This window comes from Bombina bombina, chromosome 5, assembly GCF_027579735.1.
Source record: "Bombina bombina isolate aBomBom1 chromosome 5, aBomBom1.pri, whole genome shotgun sequence".
NCBI classification, from domain to species: domain Eukaryota; kingdom Metazoa; phylum Chordata; class Amphibia; order Anura; family Bombinatoridae; genus Bombina; species Bombina bombina.
In genome coordinates, this window is record NC_069503.1 from 604,770,424 (window position 1) to 604,789,575 (window position 19,152).

General features: G+C 43.5%; 1 protein-coding gene across 2 annotated transcripts in view; it reads left to right on the forward strand.

Annotated features, from left to right (window-relative positions):
- Positions 1-19,152, forward strand: part of RALA (RAS like proto-oncogene A) — a 231,530-nt gene that overhangs the window by 180,211 nt on the left and 32,167 nt on the right. For both annotated transcript variants that reach the window (XM_053714564.1, XM_053714565.1), the window contains one exon: positions 17,448-17,656. In XM_053714564.1, coding sequence (XP_053570539.1) covers positions 17,448-17,656 — 209 coding nt within the window. The remainder of the gene's footprint in view (positions 1-17,447; positions 17,657-19,152) is intronic.

Sequence of the window (19,152 nt, forward strand, 5' to 3'; positions counted from 1 at the left end):
CTCTGTGAGAGCTTAGGTGAAAGTGAGAGTCCGGAGATGCAGGGTGAGTCTTTCTGCGAAACCATCCCGACTCAGATTAACAGCTCCGTAAGCAATCAGCATTGACGAGTTTCGCTGCCTGCTTTCTACACTCAAGTCCATGTCAGGAGCGATGCTACTACACTGTCACACTTGAGAGACCGTGTTCCTGTTCCACAGCATAGATTCTGGTAAGATCGTTTCATTTTTTTTATACACATAATGATAACGCAGATGACATGGTCACAGTGTGATACCTCTTATCTTTATAAAATAAAGGGTTAATATCCCTGGTAGGGGGGTTATTGAACAGGGGGGTTTGTACATAATATTGTGTGTTGTGTCATTGCTGTGAGATGTGGCTCTGGCAGTGGGTAGACTTTAGTTTCTTTTCTAGGAGTATTTGCGCGGCAGATTTGGTGCGTTTCTCCCTAGTGCAGGGGCAGTCCTGCGAGACATTCCTTCTTTCGGGTGGGGCCTATCGACTTCCTAGCTTGCCCGGTGGCACATTAGACGGTTTCTGTGGTCCGGGTCATAGGAGGTGGTGAGTGCCCTGGCGATTGGAGGTTATAAAGGTGCCGTTTTCTTTTGCATGATGTACCGAGTCCACGGATTCATCCTTACTTGTGGGATATTGTCCTTCCTGACAGGAAGTTGCACAGAGAGCACCACAGCAGAGCTGTCTATATAGCTCCCCCCTTAACTCCACCCCCCAGTCATTCTCTTTGCTGGCTCTAAGCAGGAAGGGTAAAGAGAAGAGGTGTTAATTTCTCTGCAACTGACTGCTTGGAGATTGAACGCTTGATTCTATCAAAGCAGGGTTTCTCTGAGTCAGTCATAAATACCTTGATTCAGGCTCGAAAGCCTGTTACCAGGAAAATCTATCATAAGATATGGCGTAAATATCTTTTTTAGTACGAATCCAAAGGCTTCTCCTGGAGTAAAATCAGGATTTTTAGGATTTTGTCTTTTCTCCAAGAGGAATTGGAGAAAGGATTGTGAGCTAGTTCCCTAAAAGGACAGATATCTGCTCTGTCTATTTTGTTGCACAAGCGTCTGGCAGATGTTCCAGATGTTCGGGATTTTTGTCAGGCCTTAGCTAGAATTAAACCTGTGTTTAAACCTGTTGCTCCGCCATGGAGTCTAAATTTAGTTCTTAGAGTTCTTCAGGGGGTTCCGTTTGAACCCATGCATTCCATAGATATTAAGCTTTTATCTTGGAAAGTTTTGTTTCTAGTTGCTATCTCTTCAGCTCGAAGAGTTTCTGAACTATCTGCATTACAATGTGACTCACCTTATTTTGTGTTCCATGCTGATAAGGTGGTTTTGCGTACCAAGCCTGGGTTCCTACCTAAGGTTGTTACTAACAGGAATATCAATCAAGAAATTGTTGTTCCTTCTCTGTGTGCTAATCCTTATTGTAAGAAGGAATGTCTGTTGCACAACTTGTACGTGGTTCGTACTTTGAAATTTTATTTGCAGGCAAGCAAAGATTTTCGTCAAACATCTTCTTTGTTTGTTGTCTATTCTGGAAAGCGTAGGGGTCAAAAGGCTACAGCGACTTCTCTTTCCTTTTGGCTGAAAAGCATCATCCGTTTGGCTTATGAGACTGCTGGACAGCAGCCTCCTGAAAGGATTACAGCTCATTCTAATAGAGCGGTAGCTTTCACATGGGCTTTTAAAAATGATGCTTCTGTTGAACAGATTTGTAAGGCTGCGACTTGGTCTTCACTTCATACCTTTTCAAAATTTTACAAATTTGATACTTTTGCTTCTTCGGAGGCTATTTTTGGGAGAAAGGTTTTGCAAGCAGTGGTGCCTTCCGTTTAGGTTTCTGTCTTGTCCCTCCCTTCATCCGTGTCCTAAAGCTTTGGTATTGGTATCCCACAAGTAAGGATGAATCTGTGGACTCGGTACATCATGCAAAAGAAAACAAAATTTATGCTTACCTGATAAATTTCTTTCTTTTGCGATGTACCGAGTCCACGGCCCGCCCTGTCTATTCAAGACAGATAGTATTTTTTTTTTTAATGTAAACTTCAGTCACCTCTGCACCTTATAGTTTCTCCTTTTCTTCCTTGGCCTTCGGTCGAATGACTGGGGGGGGTGGAGTTAAGGGGGAAGCTATATAGACAGCTCTGCTGTGGTGCTCTCTTTGCTACTTCCTGTCAGGAAGGACAATATCCCACAAGTAAGGATGAATCCGGGACTCGGTACATCGCAAAAGAAAGAAATTTATCAGGTAAGCATAAATTTTGTTTTTATTTAGATTCTACATAGTTCGTACTAAATCTGCAAGCTATGGTCATGACATTTAAAAAGAAAAGGATGTCTAGTACTACTGAGCCATCCACCTCTGAGGGCTCCCCGTCCCATGAGGTGCGTTCCCTACATACATCTCCGAGTACACATGCAGCGCCCCAGGGCATGTCTATTTCTCCTACGGGAGAGATCCGTTGGCCGTCAGATTTTGCGGATCAACTGCAAACAGTGGTCTCTAAGGTGATAAGTGCCGTACTACGTTCTGCCAAGCGCAAGCGTAAGGTAAAATATGGCGATCCGGCCCAGGGGTCCTATACTTTAATGGATATCTCGGAAAAATGATCCGCTGACAAGGACAACTCTGACTTTTTGGAGGACGTTCCTTCTGGGTCGGAGTCCATGTCATCTAAAGCTTCCACTGCAGAGGAGCCTGACTAGGTTTAGGATGGAAAATTTGCGCTTTTTGCTGAAGCAGGTGCTTGCTACCCTCGAGGTTCCGGAACCGAAATTACTGGAGGAACCTTTGATTCCTAAGCTGGATAAAGTGTATGAGGACAGGGTGGTACTTCAGACCTTCCTGTTAAGATGGCTAACATTATTAAGAATCAATGGGAGAGATTAGGTACTTCCTTTAAGAAGCTGTTCCCCGTCCCAGACTAAATACACACAGAGAGAAGCACACTCACAGGAACGAACAACGGGCTCAATACTATTGTTAGCCTGTTCTATGGCGATTTACCACCTGGGTGCAGCTTCTTTTAGCCCAGTAATGCTTTTCACAGAAAATAACTTTCCTGTAGTATATCAGTCTGATCCCGCCTATTACGGTCAGTCCAGCGCCGAAATACCAGGCAATTCCTCTCTGAACAAGGAACACAGCAACCCCAGACGATCGTTTCGGCCTTGATTGGGCCTCGTCAGTGAGGTGTAGCCATATTCCTCTAAGCACACTGAGCAAGGAGTCCACGTCTGGTTTCCCCTTTTTCCCATAGGGAGACTAATTACACACAGAGAGAAGCACACTCACAGGAATGAACAACTGGCTCAATACTATTGTTAGCCTGTTCTATGGTGATTTACCACCTGGGTGCAGCTTCTTTTAGCCCAGTAATGCTTTTCACAGAAAATAACTTTCCTGTAGTATATCAGTCTGATCCCGCCTATTACGGTCAGTCCAGCGCCAAAATACCAGGCAATTCCTCTCTGAACAAGGAACACAGCAACCCCAGACGATCGTTTAAAGAGCCCACGGATGGGGGCATGTCCAGGCTATGGTCTAAGATGGCCACTAAATTGGGAGCTCTGCAACATAGAGTTACAAACCACCTGTAATCTAGAGATTGAACAGCCATCCAGCAAGAATTTATATTGCAGGAGGCAGAGGACACTAAACTAACTGGAACTATGTAAAAACCTTTTTCTTTACTACGACAGGACTTCCCAAACTGGACTGCTCAGTGTCTCTGGCGGCCCCTAAGGAGAGACCCCCCCCAGGAAACCAGGTAAGCAGAGAATACTGATATCCTCTGCCTAACATCTACATCATGGAGGAGGACCTCTATACCAAGATTCGAGCCCTGTTCACTGAATCCGAACCACAGATTTGACCGCCTCATGGCATTAACAGGTGCCCTTATAGAGACGCCTTCTGGGCTTAGTCTGGTGGGGCTAACAGTTTCAAGTGCGCAGAGCAGCGCAGAACAGCAGCGGGATTAGAGCTCACATACTAGAGCCGCTTTATCGGAGAGGGAGCAGCGGGAGGCCAGCCTTGGAGAGGCAAGCTTGGGAGGCGTCGGCAAATTAGGAGCTCTCTTAGAGCACATTTTACCTGAGGGGATAATTATGATTGCAGGGGCTACCACCAGCCGACAAGAACCAACAGAGGCACATAGCGGTCATCCTGTTGAGGATTTCCAGACCATTGTCGCTTGCCTGGTCACATGGGGAAAGCGTCCGGCTCCCCAGTGAATGGCTTTGCGGGTGAGAATCCGGGGCTGGTAGCCTCCTACTACTCTATCACCTTGGAATCCTACAGCGTACCAGGAGGTACTCAGGACTTAGACATTTGTATCCGAGTCAGGTTCGGATGAAGAATTCAGTGTAAGGGTGGACTCTAAAGTGCCAGGTCTGACTCAGTATTTTACTTACAAACTGCACCCTTCCTTGAGTTTAGATTTCGGACGCTATCCTGAGAGATGCTATACTAGATGCTGAGGCCCATGTTAGCATCTTTGATAACGATAGGCCCCTGTACTTACTCTTAGTTCAATATTTATATACTTAATGGCCTGGTATGTCAAGGCTATCTGCCCATGTGGTCACTCTTACTTTTGCTTTGATTTACTGCGATATTTTGTTGGGGTTTGTGCTCATATATTTTTAAGACAATGGCCCTTGCTTAGATATATACATAACTCTCACTTTACGGTATATTATGAGTTAAAATGGGGAAAAAGGGAGGCCTGGCTTTGTTCTAGTCACTGGCAACCGTTAGATGTTCACCACCTGTTAAGGGCTAATAGCAATGTATTTGTTACATAAAAGATAGTTCTCCTCCTTCCATGCATATCTTTTATTAGGCAGGTCCAAAAGAGGCCTGTACCACCAGATTAGAAGGCAGAGACCATTGAGGTCCTACAGTGTCTTTGTTGGACATTGGGGGAAAACTATTAATAATTTAGGAAATTACTCAATCTATAAAGTTTTAACAGAGGCTAGTGCAATCCATAAACTCCCTATCCTTCTTAAATTACCTGTATCTTCTTATTTCTGGGGGATGAACATGCTTAGATTGGTTTATATAATATCCTTATGGAGAGCACTCAATCTATATGGTTTATTAGAGAATTAATTGTTGTTTGTGTGTGTCTCAATGTAGAGATGCATTTACAAAAATGTTTCATTATCTATGGAGGCCCAGCAAGGGCCGGGTAAGATAAATAATCATATTCATGCATACTATTTTGCTAAGGACGTTACTTAGACAAAAGAATATTATTTGGATCCTTAAAGGTGTACTAGTGACCAATGTTGTTTAGAGATCTTGCATATTTGGGAGAGTATAAGTACCCTCTTATTTCTGAGAGATAGCTATGTTTAGAAGTGCTGACATAATACCCTAATAGGGACCAAATTTATGATTCCTATAACCCCAAAGAATCCCCATCCTACTTAACCTCATTAGAGATGGACTATGAGAGAGAAATGTTATTCTATTTGGGCTAAGTTTCTTAGATTATGGGTTATCTAAAAGTTTGAAGGGTTCCCTAGAATGGCATTAGTATTTGCTAATTTAGAAATATCTCTATAGAGTATCTGAGGTCCAAGAGGGGTCCTGCTTCTCTTGATAATGTTCTACTTAATATTATAGAATAACCTAATTTTTGTTCTCTGACTATGTACTGCGTCAAGCAGATCTAGAGTATCATATTTCTCCAACATAGGTGTGTCCGGTCCACGGCGTCATCCTTACTTGTGGGATATTCTCTTCCCCAACAGGAAATGGCAAAGAGCCCAGCAAAGCTGGTCACATGATCCCTCCTAGGCTCCGCCTACCCCAGTCATTCTCTTTGCCGTTGTACAGGCAACATCTCCACGGAGATGGCTTAGAGTTTTTTAGTGTTTAACTGTGGTTTTTATTATTCAATCAAGAGTTTGTTATTTTAAAATAGTGCTGGTATGTACTATTTACTCAGAAACAGAAAAGAGATGAAGATTTCTGTTTGTATGAGGAAAATGATTTTAGCAACCGTTACTAAAATCCATGGCTGTTCCACACAGGACTGTTGAGAGGAATTAACTTCAGTTGGGGGAACAGTGAGCAGTCTCTTGCTGCTTGAGGTATGACACATTCTAACAAGACGATGTAATGCTGGAAGCTGTCATTTTCCCTATGGGATCCGGTAAGCCATTTTTATTAAGATAGTAAATAAGGGCTTCACAAGGGCTTATTAAGACTGTAGACTTTTTCTGGGCTAAATCGATTCATTATTAACACATATTTAGCCTTGAGGAATCATTTAATCTGGGTATTTTGATAAGATTTTATCGGCAGGCACTATTTTAGACTCCTTATTCTTTAGGGGCTTTCCCAAATCATAGGCAGAGCCTCATTTTCGCGCCGGTGTTGCGCACTTGTTTTTGAGAGGCATGACATGCAGTCGCATGTGTGAGGAGCTCTGATACATAGAAAAGACTTTCTGAAGGCGTCATTTGGTATCGTATTCCCCTTTGGGCTTGGTTGGGTCTCAGCAAAGCAGATACCAGGGACTGTAAAGGGGTTAAAGTTAAAAACGGCTCCGGTTCCGTTATTTTAAGGGTTAAAGCTTCCAAATTTGGTGTGCAATACTTTTAAGGCTTTAAGACACTGTGGTGAAATTTTGGTGAATTTTGAACAATTCCTTCATATTTTTTCGCAATTGCAGTAATAAAGTGTGTTCAGTTTAAAATTTAAAGTGACAGTAACGGTTTTATTTTAAAACGTTTTTTGTACTTTGTTATCAAGTTTATGCCTGTTTAACATGTCTGAACTACCAGATAGACTGTGTTCTGAATGTGGGGAAGCCAGAGTTCCTTCTCATTTAAATAAAAGTGATTTATGTGACAATGACAATGATGCCCAAGATGATTCCTCAAGTGAGGGGAGTAAGCATGGTACTGCATCATTCCCTCCTTCGTCTACACGAGTCTTGCCCACTCAGGAGGCCCCTAGTACATCTAGCGCGCCAATTCTCCTTACTATGCAACAATTAACGGCTGTAATGGATAATTCTGTCAAAAACATTTTAGCCAAAATGCACACTTATCAGCGTAAGCGCGACTGCTCTGTTTTAGATACTGAAGAGCATGACGACGCTGATAATAATGGTTCTGAAGGGCCCCTAAACCAGTCTGAGGGGGCCAGGGAGGTTTTGTCTGAGGGAGAAATTACAGATTCAGGGAACATTTCTCAACAAGCTGAACCTGATGTGATTACGTTTAAATTTAAGTTGGAACATCTCCGCGCTCTGCTTAAGGAGGTATTATCCACTCTGGATGATTGTGACAATTTGGTCATCCCAGAGAAGCTATGTAAAATGGACAAGTTCCTAGAGGTCCCGGGGCTCCCAGAAGCTTTTCCTATACCCATGCGGGTGGCGGACATTGTAAATAAAGAATGGGAAAGGCCCGGTATTCCTTTCGTCCCTCCCCCCATATTTAAAAAATTGTTTCCTATGGTCGACCCCAGAAAGGACTTATGGCAGACAGTCCCCAAGGTCGAGGGAGCGGTTTCCACTTTAAACAAACGCACCACTATACCCATAGAAGATAGTTGTGCTTTCAAAGATCCTATGGATAAAAAATTAGAAGGTTTACTTAAAAAGATGTTTGTTCAGCAGGGTTACCTTCTACAACCAATTTCATGCATTGTCCCTGTCGCTACAGCCGCATGTTTCTGGTTCGATGAGCTGGTAAAGGCGGTCGATAGTGATTCTCCTCCTTATGAGGAGATTATGGACAGAATCAATGCTCTCAAATTGGCTAATTCTTTCACCCTAGACGCCACTTTGCAATTGGCTAGGTTAGCGGCTAAGAATTCTGGGTTTGCTATTGTGGCGCGCAGAGCGCTTTGGTTGAAATCTTGGTCAGCTGATGCGTCTTCCAAGAACAAGCTACTTAACATTCCTTTCAAGGGGAAAACGCTGTTTGGCCCTGACTTGAAAGAGATTATCTCTGATATCACTGGGGGTAAGGGCCATGCCCTTCCTCAGGATCGGCCTTTCAAGGCCAAAAATAAACCTAATTTTCGTCCCTTTCGTAGAAACGGACCAGCCCAAAGTGCTACGTCCTCTAAGCAAGAGGGTAATACTTCTCAAGCCAAGCAAGCTTGGAGACCAATGCAAGGCTGGAACAAGGGAAAGCAGGCCAAGAAACCTGCCACTGCTACCAAGACAGCATGAAATGTTGGCCCCCGATCCGGGACCGGATCTGGTGGGGGGCAGACTCTCTCTCTTCGCTCAGGCTTGGGCAAGAGATGTTCTGGATCCTTGGACACTAGAAATAGTCTCCCAAGGTTATCTTCTGGAATTCAAGGGGCTTCCCCCAAGGGGGAGGTTCCACAGGTCTCAGTTGTCTTCAGACCACATAAAAAGACAGGCATTCTTACATTGTGTAGAAGACCTGTTAACAATGGGAGTGATTCATCCTGTTCCATTAGGAGAACAAGGGATGGGGTTCTACTCCAATCTGTTCATAGTTCCCAAAAAAGAGGGAACGTTCAGACCAATCTTAGATCTCAAGATCTTAAACAAGTTTCTCAAGGTTCCATCGTTCAAGATGGAAACCATTCGAACAATTCTTCCTTCCTTCCAGGAAGGTCAATTCATGACCACGGTGGATTTAAAGGATGCGTATCTACATATTCCTATCCACAAGGAACATCATCGGTTCCTAAGGTTCGCATTCCTGGACAAGCATTACCAGTTCGTGGCGCTTCCTTTCGGATTAGCCACTGCTCCAAGGATTTTCACAAAGGTACTAGGGTCCCTTCTAGCTGTGCTAAGACCAAGGGGCATTGCTGTAGTACCTTACTTGGACGACATTCTGATTCAAGCGTCGTCCCTTCCTCAAGCAAAGGCTCACACGGACATCGTCCTGGCCTTTCTCAGATCTCACGGATGGAAAGTGAACGTGGAAAAGAGTTCTCTATCTCCGTCAACAAGGGTTCCCTTCTTGGGAACAATAATAGACTCCTTAGAAATGAGGATTTTTCTGACAGAGGCCAGAAAAACAAGACTTCTAGACTCTTGTCGGATACTTCATTCCGTTCCTCTTCCTTCCATAGCGCAGTGCATGGAAGTGATAGGTTTGATGGTAGCGGCAATGGACATAGTTCCTTTTGCGCGCATTCATCTAAGACCATTACAACTGTGCATGCTCAGTCAGTGGAATGGGGACTATACAGACTTGTCTCCGAGGATACAAGTAAATCAGAGGACCAGAGACTCACTCCGTTGGTGGCTGTCCCTGGACAACCTGTCACAAGGGATGACCTTCCGCAGACCAGAGTGGGTCATTGTCACGACCGACGCCAGTCTGATGGGCTGGGGCGCGGTCTGGGGATCCCTGAAAGCTCAGGGTCTTTGGTCTCGGGAAGAATCTCTTCTACCGATAAATATTCTGGAACTGAGAGCGATATTCAATGCTCTCAAGGCTTGGCCTCAGCTAGCGAGGGCCAGGTTCATACGGTTTCAATCAGACAACATGACAACTGTTGCGTACATCAACCATCAGGGGGGAACAAGGAGTTCCCTGGCGATGGAAGAAGTGACCAAAATCATTCAATGGGCGGAGTCTCACTCCTGCCACCTGTCTGCAATCCACATCCCAGGAGTGGAAAATTGGGAAGCGGATTTTCTGAGTCGTCAGACATTGCATCCGGGGGAGTGGGAACTCCATCCGGAAATCTTTGCCCAAATCACTCAACTGTGGGGCATTCCAGACATGGATCTGATGGCCTCTCGTCAGAACTTCAAAGTTCCTTGCTACGGATCCAGATCCAGGGATCCCAAGGCGGCTCTAGTGGATGCACTAGTAGCACCTTGGACCTTCAAACTAGCTTATGTATTCCCGCCGTTTCCTCTCATCCCCAGGCTGGTAGCCAGGATCAATCAGGAGAGGGCGTCGGTGATCTTGATAGCTCCTGCGTGGCCACGCAGGACTTGGTATGCAGATCTGGTGAATATGTCATCGGCTCCACCATGGAAGCTACCTTTGAGACGAGACCTTCTTGTTCAAGGTCCGTTCGAACATCCGAATCTGGTCTCTCTCCAGCTGACTGCTTGGAGATTGAACGCTTGATCTTATCGAAGCGAGGGTTCTCAGATTCTGTTATCGATACTCTTGTTCAGGCCAGAAAGCCTGTAACTAGAAAGATTTACCACAAAATTTGGAAAAAATATATCTGTTGGTGTGAATCTAAAGGATTCCCTTGGGACAAGGTTAAGATTCCTAAGATTCTATCCTTCCTTCAAGAAGGATTGGAAAAAGGATTATCTGCAAGTTCCCTGAAGGGACAGATTTCTGCCTTGTCTGTGTTACTTCACAAAAAGCTGGCAGCTGTGCCAGATGTTCAAGCCTTTGTTCAGGCTCTGGTTAGAATCAAGCCTGTTTACAAACCTTTGACTCCTCCTTGGAGTCTCAACTTAGTTCTTTCAGTTCTTCAGGGGGTTCCGTTTGAACCCTTACATTCCGTTGATATTAAGTTATTATCTTGGAAAGTTTTGTTTTTGGTTGCAATTTCTTCTGCTAGAAGAGTTTCAGAATTATCTGCTCTGCAGTGTTCTCCTCCTTATCTGGTGTTCCATGCAGATAAGGTGGTTTTACGTACTAAACCTGGTTTTCTTCCAAAAGTTGTTTCTAACAAAAACATTAACCAGGAGATTATCGTACCTTCTCTGTGTCCGAAACCAGTTTCAAAGAAGGAACGTTTGTTGCACAATTTGGATGTTGTTCGCGCTCTAAAATTCTATTTAGACGCTACAAAGGATTTTAGACAAACATCTTCCTTGTTTGTTGTTTATTCCGGTAAAAGGAGAGGTCAAAAAGCAACTTCTACCTCTCTCTCTTTTTGGATTAAAAGCATCATCAGATTGGCTTACGAGACTGCCGGACGGCAGCCTCCCGAGAGAATCACAGCTCATTCCACTAGGGCTGTGGCTTCCACATGGGCCTTCAAGAACGAGGCTTCTGTTGATCAGATATGTAGGGCAGCGACTTGGTCTTCACTGCACACTTTTACCAAATTTTACAAGTTTGATACTTTTGCTTCTTCTGAGGCTATTTTTGGGAGAAAGGTTTTGCAAGCCGTGGTGCCTTCCATCTAGGTGACCTGATTTGCTCCCTCCCATCATCCGTGTCCTAAAGCTTTGGTATTGGTTCCCACAAGTAAGGATGACGCCGTGGACCGGACACACCTATGTTGGAGAAAACAGAATTTATGTTTACCTGATAAATTACTTTCTCCAACGGTGTGTCCGGTCCACGGCCCGCCCTGGTTTTTTAATCAGGTCTGATAATTTATTTTCTTTAACTACAGTCACCACGGTATCATATGGTTTCTCCTATGCAAATATTCCTCCTTAACGTCGGTCGAATGACTGGGGTAGGCGGAGCCTAGGAGGGATCATGTGACCAGCTTTGCTGGGCTCTTTGCCATTTCCTGTTGGGGAAGAGAATATCCCACAAGTAAGGATGACGCCGTGGACCGGACACACCGTTGGAGAAAGTAATTTATCAGGTAAACATAAATTCTGTTTTCCTCGCTGTTGTCTATGTTGTGGACTCATAAAGACCTACTTCTTTTCTTTTAGAGTCCCTTTACGAAAGCTAGGTTTTATGATTATCACTTGTTATGTTATGTTTTGTCCATGTTTAAATGTTTATACATAAAAAGAGGTGCAGCTCATGGCCTATTGTACTTCCTATTGTTTAGGACCTCGTTTTGCTTATAGTTTTTAAGACATGCCTCTGTAATAGACGCACAAAACTTGATGTATGTATATAGGCGTGTTGCCATGACAGTATATGATGTTGTTTATGTATGTCATTGCTACCTCAATAAAAAGTATTACAAAAAAAAAAAAGAGCCCATTGGAGTTGGAGAACATGTTAAGAAAGATGTTCCAACATATTTTTCAGCCGGCAGCAGTGGTAGCTGCATTTGCCGGAGTTGCAACATATTGGTGCGAGTCTCTGTCTGACATGGTCGAGAGGGAGACTCCCCTCGACGAGATACAGGAGAGAATTAAGGCCTTGAGGGTCGATAATTCTTTTATTTGTGATGCCAATATGCAAATTATTTGCCTGAACGCAAAGGTGTCAGGTTTTTTCGTATTAGCCCGCAGGGCTCTGTGGCTAAAGTCGTGGTCTGCAGGTATGACTTCTAAGTCCAGACTTCTATCCCTTCCCTTTCAGGGAAAGATCCTGTTCGGTCCAGGATTGGACGCGATCATATTCCCGGTTACGGGAGGCAAGGACGCTTTCCTACCGCAGGATAAAAAGGTTAAGCCTTAGGGATCTAATTTTCATACCTTTTGTGTGGACAAGGCCCAACGCCAGCAGCCCGCCGCGAAAGCGGATCAGTCCAAGAGTACGTGGAAGCCAGCTCAGTCTTGGAATAAATCCAAGCAGAACAAGAAGCCTGCTGAAACAAGTCGGCGTGAAGGGGCGGCCCCCGACCGGTCTCCGGACCAAGTAGGGGGCAGATTATCTCACTAAGTTCTCAGAGGCCTGGTTGAAGGATGTTCAGGACCCTTGGGTTCTGGAGGTTGTCGCCCAGGGATACAGGATAGGGTTCAGATCTCATCCGCCCAGGGGCAGATTCCTCTTGTCAAATCTGTCTTCCAGACCAGAAAAGAGAGAAGCCTTTCTAGACTGTGTGAGGGATCTTTCTTCTGTCGGAGTTATTGTACCAGTACCCCCAGCAGAAAGGGATCTAGGGTACTATTCAAACCTTTTCGTGGTCCCAAAGAAGGAGGGCATGTTCTGCCCGATTCTAGACCTAATTCAAGAGGGTCAGTTCATGAAAACAATAGACTTGAAGGATGCCTACCTTCATGTGCCGGTCCACAGGGATCACTTCAGGTTCCTAAAATTTGCATTTTTGGACCAACCTTTCCAATTTGTGGCCCTTCCCTTTGGTCTGGCGACGGCCCAAGAGTCTTTACGAAGGTTCTGGGGGCGCTATTTGCAATGGCCAGATCCAGTGGCATTGCTGTGGCGCCCTATCTGGACGACATCCTAGTCCAGACGCCGTTGTTCAGTCTCGCAGAGGATATCACTCCAGGGCTCTTCTTTCGTTACTCCAATCTCACGGTTGGAAGATAAACTCAGCAAAGAGCACCTGGAAACGATAATAGATTCTATATCAATGAAGATATTTCTCACAGATCAGTGACGCAGGAAGATTGCGTCCACCTGTCTTGCCCTTCAGTCCTCCTCCAGTCCCTCGGTGGCTCAGTGTATGGAGGTGATCGGGCTCATGGTGTCCAGAATTGATGTCATTCTATTTGCCAGGTTCCATCTTAGACCTCTTCAGCTGTGCATGTTGAGACAGTGGAATGGCGATCATTCAGATCTATCTCAACAGATTTCTCTGGATGTTCAGACGAGGAATTCCCTTTCTTGGTGAATCCGTCCGCAACAGCTGTTCCCTGGGACATCCTTCCTGAGACCGTCCTGGGAGATTGTGACCACGGACACGAGTGTAGCAGGGTGGGGTGCCAGGATGGCACAGGGAAGGTGGTCTTGAGAAGAGTCTCCTTCCAATCAATATTCTGGAACTTCGAGAGATCTACAATGCTCTGAAGGCGTGGCCTCTCCTGGGGTCGTTCAACTTCATCAGGTTCCAGACAGACAACATTACCTCCATCAAGGGGGGACGAGAAGCCTCCCTAGCAATGAGGGAGGTTTCTCTGATATTGGAATGGGCAGAGTCCCACAGCTGCTCGCTCTCAGCAATCCACATTTCGGGTGTGGACAACTGGGAAGCAGATTTTCTAAGCAGACAATCTTTCCATCCAGGGGAATGGTCTCTCCATCCCAAAGTGTTTGCAGAGATTTGTCTGAGATGGGGGACGCCGGAGATAGATCTCATGGTGTCCAGACTCAATTGCAAGCTACCCAGATACGGGTCACAATCCAGGGATCCCCAGGCAGAGCTGATAGAGGCCTTAGCGGTTCCTTGGGGGTTCAACCTGGTTTACATTTTTCCACCGTTGCCACTTCTACCTCGAGTAGTGGCCCGCATCAATCAGGAGCAAGATTTGGCTATTCTGATTGCTCCGTCGTGGCCACGGAGGACGTGGTTTGCGGATCTAGTGGGGATGTCATCGTCTCCTCCATGGAGGTTACCCTGTCACAGGGATCTGTTGGTACAGGGTCCCTTTCAACATCAAAATCTAGATTCTCTGAGGCTGACTGCGTGGAGATTGAACGCTTAGTCTTAGCTAGGAGAGGATTCTCGTCGCATCTATCATAAGGTGTGGAGGACTTACTTGTCCTGGTGTGAGAAGTATGGATAAGGTTATGGTTTCCAGGATTCTGTCCTTTCTCCAGGATGGACTGGAGAGGGGGCTAACAGCAAGTTCCTTGAAGGGACAGATTTCGGATTTATCTGTTCTGTTGCACAAGAGGCTCGCTGAGCTTCCTGATATCCAGTCTTTTGTTCAGGCTCTGTCTAGAATTAGACCTGTCTTTAGACAGTCCACTCCTCCCTGGAGCTTGACCTTGGTTCTGAAGGTGTTGCAGAGGGTTCCGTTTGAACCTATGCACTCTCTTGACATTAGGTTACTTTCTTGGAAGCTTCTGTTTTTGTTGGCTATTGCATCGGCGCGCAGAGTATCTGAGTTGGCGGCCTTGCAATATGAGTCTCCTTATCTGGTTTTTCATGCTGATAAGGCTGTTCTTCACACTGGTTTGGGATTTCTTCCCAAGGTTGTGTCTACTCGTAACATCAATCAGGAAATAGTTGTTCCTTCTTTGTGTCCTAACCCTTCTTCTCTTATGGAGAGGTTACTTCATAATTTGGATGTGGTTCGTGCTTTGAAGTTTTATCTTCAGGCTACAAAGGATTTCAGACAGTCTACATCTCTTTTTGTGGTGTATTCAGGGAAGCCCAAGGGGCAGAAGGCCTCTTCAACTTCTTTGTCCTTTTGGTTGAGGAGCATGATTCGCTTGGCCTGCGAGACAGAGGGACATAAGCCTCCTCAGAGGATCACGGCTCATTCAACTAGAGCTGTGGCTTCTTCTTGGGCCTTTAAGAATGAGGACTCTATGAAGCAGATTTGTAAGGCAGCTACCTGGTCCTCCTTACATACCTTTACAAAATTTTACAAATTTTTACGTTTTTGCTTCAGCAGAAGCAGTATTTGAGAGAGAGGTTTTACAGGCTGTGGTGCCCTAAGATTAGGGACCGCATTCTTTGCCCTCCCGTTTTTTTTCATTCAGTGTACTCTAGAGCTTGGGTATTTGTTCCCACAAATAATGAATGAAGCGGCGGACTCTCCTTCCCTTTAGATGGAAAATATAAATTATGCTTAACTGATAATTTAATTACCATCGTGGGGAGGAGAGTCCACGGCTCCCGCCCGTTGCTCCGGTGGGCGGACCTAAATTTAATATTATTCTTTTGGCACCATTTATATCCTGATATTTCTGCTACTGTTCCTTGTTCCCTCTGCAGAATGACTGGGAGATGAGTGAAGTGAGGAAAGTATTTAAGCCTTTGGCTGGGGTATCTTTGCCTCCTCCTGGTGGCCAGGTTCTTAATTTACACAAGTAATGAATGAAGCCGTGGACTCGCCTCCCCGCGATGGAAATGAAATTATCAGGTAAGCATAATTTATATTATTTGATCAACTTTTCAGCTATACTTTATTGGAAGGAGAAAGATTACCTTAATAATAACAATTTTTATAGTTTTATTTAACTACAGGGGAAAAAGGGACATTGTTGTATAAAAAAATAAAATGCTATATTTCCTTCTTAATATGAGGAGAGTCCACGGCATCATTCCTTACTGTTGGGAACTACTGAACCTGGCCACCAGGAGGAGGCAAAGACACCCCAGCCAAAGATTTAAATACTCCCCCTACGTCCCTTATATCCCATTCATTCTTTGCCTTCCATCACAGGAGGTTGGCAGAGAAGTGTCAGGAGATATGGAGTAGTTTCTTATGAAGGGTATCTGCCGTTCGAAATGGGACTGGAGTTTTAAGTAGTCTTGTCAGCTTCTCAGTGAGAGCATTGACGAATTTTAGAGTCTGGAGATGCAGGGAGAGTCTTTCTGCGAACCAATCCAGACTCGTATTAACAGCTCCTAAGAAATCAGTGTTGACGAGTTTCACTGCCTGTTTCCATTACTCAAGTCCATGTCAGGAACGATGCTACAAGACTGTCACACTTGAGAGGCTGTGTTTCTGTTCCACGGCATAGATTCCGGTAATATCGTTTCTATTTTTATACACATATATTAATACTAGAAGACAGGGTCACAGTGTAGCTCCTTTTACGCTGTGTTCTTTTGCATGGCGGCAAAAGAACACAGCGTTCCAAGACAAACACTTGATATCCACAGTAAAATTAGGTGGATGTTCCATCATGCTGTGGGGCTATGTGGCCAGTGCCGGTACTGGGAATCTTGTTAAAGTTGAGGGTCACATGGATTCCACTCAATATCAGCATATACTTGAGAATAATGTTGAGGAATCAGTCACAAAGTTGAAGTTATGCCGGGGCTGGATATTTCAACAAGACAATGACCCAAAACACTGCTCAAAATCTATTCTGGCATTTATGCAGAGGAGCGAGTACAATGTTCTAGAATTGCCATCCCAGTCCCCAGACCTGAATATCATTGAAAATCTGTGGGGTGATTTGAAGCGGGCTGTCCATGCTCGCCAACCATCAAACCTAACTGAACTGGAGATGTTTTGCAAGGAGGAATGGTCCAAAATACATTCATCCAGAATCCAGACACTTATTACAGGCTATAGGAAGTGTCTAGAGGCTGTTTTTTCTGCTAAAGGAGGCTCTACTAAATCTTGATGCAATATTTCTGTCGGGGTGCCCAAATTTATGCACCTGTCTAATTTCATTTTGATGCATATTGCCAATAAACCTCATTAAACCTCATTTCACTGCGGAAATATTACTGTGTCCTTCAGTTATTTGATAGATCAAAATGAAATTACTGATCCAAACACCCAATTATTTATAAATGAAAATCATGGAAATTGTCAGGGGTGCCTAAACTTTTGCATACGACTGTATGTATGTATATATATATGTGTGTGTGTGTATATATATATGTGTATATATATATATATATATATATATATATATATATATACTGTATGTATATATATATATATATATATATATATATACGTGTGTGTGTGTGTGTATGTATATTATCAAGGCTGGAAAGTTTTGTTAGTTTAGCAACCTGGACTAGTAAGAAACTGTAGTGGATTAAGTAGTAGACAAGTAACTTTTTCCCTACAAGTACTAGTAACCTTTTCTGTTGACTGGTAATTACATTAACATTTGTCCAGTTTTGAATATTATATGTTATTTTGTTTGCCACTCATCTGGCATTGACTTTTACTTGTCATTCTCTGTCCCAGTTTGTAGAAGACTATGAACCCACCAAAGCTGACAGTTACAGGAAGAAGGTTGTGCTCGATGGGGAGGAAGTTCAAATTGACATCTTGGATACAGCTGGCCAGGAAGACTATGCAGCCATCAGAGACAACTATTTCCGGAGCGGGGAAGGCTTCCTTTGTGTATTTTCTATTACAGAGCAGGAATCTTTTGCAGCTACTGCAGACTTCAGGTAAATACATAAGCAGTGTATGTGAAAGGGTGCATGGTAATGAGTGCTAAACATATGGGCATAAAATAACTGTTTATATAAAGCAGCTTGTTGCTGAAATAAAATCAACAGAACCACAGAAACATAAAGCAACTGGTGAAATGATATAAACAGTTTTATATGTTCTGGATTTTTAATATGACATCTCATAAAAATATGCAGCTACAGTATAAGTGTGAAAACATATGTTAGTATCTTTTCTTTTTAAATATGTTTATGGGTTTTATATATTAATTTAAACAGTCTGATAAATCACTTGAATCAGTTGTGATCAGTTATATTAGTTACTTTCAAGATGATAAAAGGACATTAAACACCTTTTCTTTCTAATGACACAATGGCCTCTATTTATGAAGCCGTCAACTTACCTGCATTCAACGGCACCAATACGCTCGCCTAACATTGCCGCCGCGGACCTGAATACGTTCTCCAAAATTATAAAAAAAGCTGTCAAAAAGCTGCGCACCAAGTACGGAGCGATGAGCAGCTGACTGTTGTTAACTAACAGTCATCGATCTCGCTGCTCTTCTGCTTTTTTACAGCTTTTTTGGTACCCTGTCACTAAGCACCCACACTATACTATACTGTTTTACCCCTATTCCGCCACTCCCTGACCCTGCCGCACCTAAATAAAGTTATTAACCCCTAAACCGCCGCTCCCGGAGCCCACCGCCACTCTAATAAATGTATTAACCCCCTAAACCGCCGCTCCCGAAGCCCACCGCCACCTACATTATATTTATTAACCCCTAATCTGCCCTTCCCTACACCGCCGCCACCTACATTATATTTATTAACCCCTAATCTGCCCCCCCACACACACACCGCCGCCCCTATATTAAATGTATTAACCCCTAAACCTAAGTCTAACCCTAACACCCCCTAACTTAAATATAATTTAAATAAATCTAAATAAATAATTCATATTTAAAACTAAATACTTACCTGTAAAATAAACCATAAGATAGCTACAATATCTATATACAATATATAATAGTTACATTGTAGCTAGCTTAGGGCTTATTTTTATTTTACAGGCAACTTTGTATTTATTTTAACTATTTAACTATTTTATATTAACTATTTAATAGCTACCTAGCTAAAATAAATACAAAAGTACCTGTAAAATAAAACCTAAGTTACACTAACACCTAACACTACACTATAATTAAATTCATTACCTACATTAACTACAATTAAATAACATTAAATAAAATGATCTAAAGTACAAAAAAACCCCACTAAATTACAGAAAATAATAAAGAAATTACAAGTTTTAAAACTAATTAACCTAACACTACACTATCATTAAATAAATTACCTACAATTACCTAAAATTAAATTAAAGGGACAGTCTACACCAGAATTGTTATTGTTTTAAAAGATAGATAATCCCTTTATTGCCCATTCCTCAGTTTTGCATAACCAACACAGTTATATTAATACACTTTTTACCT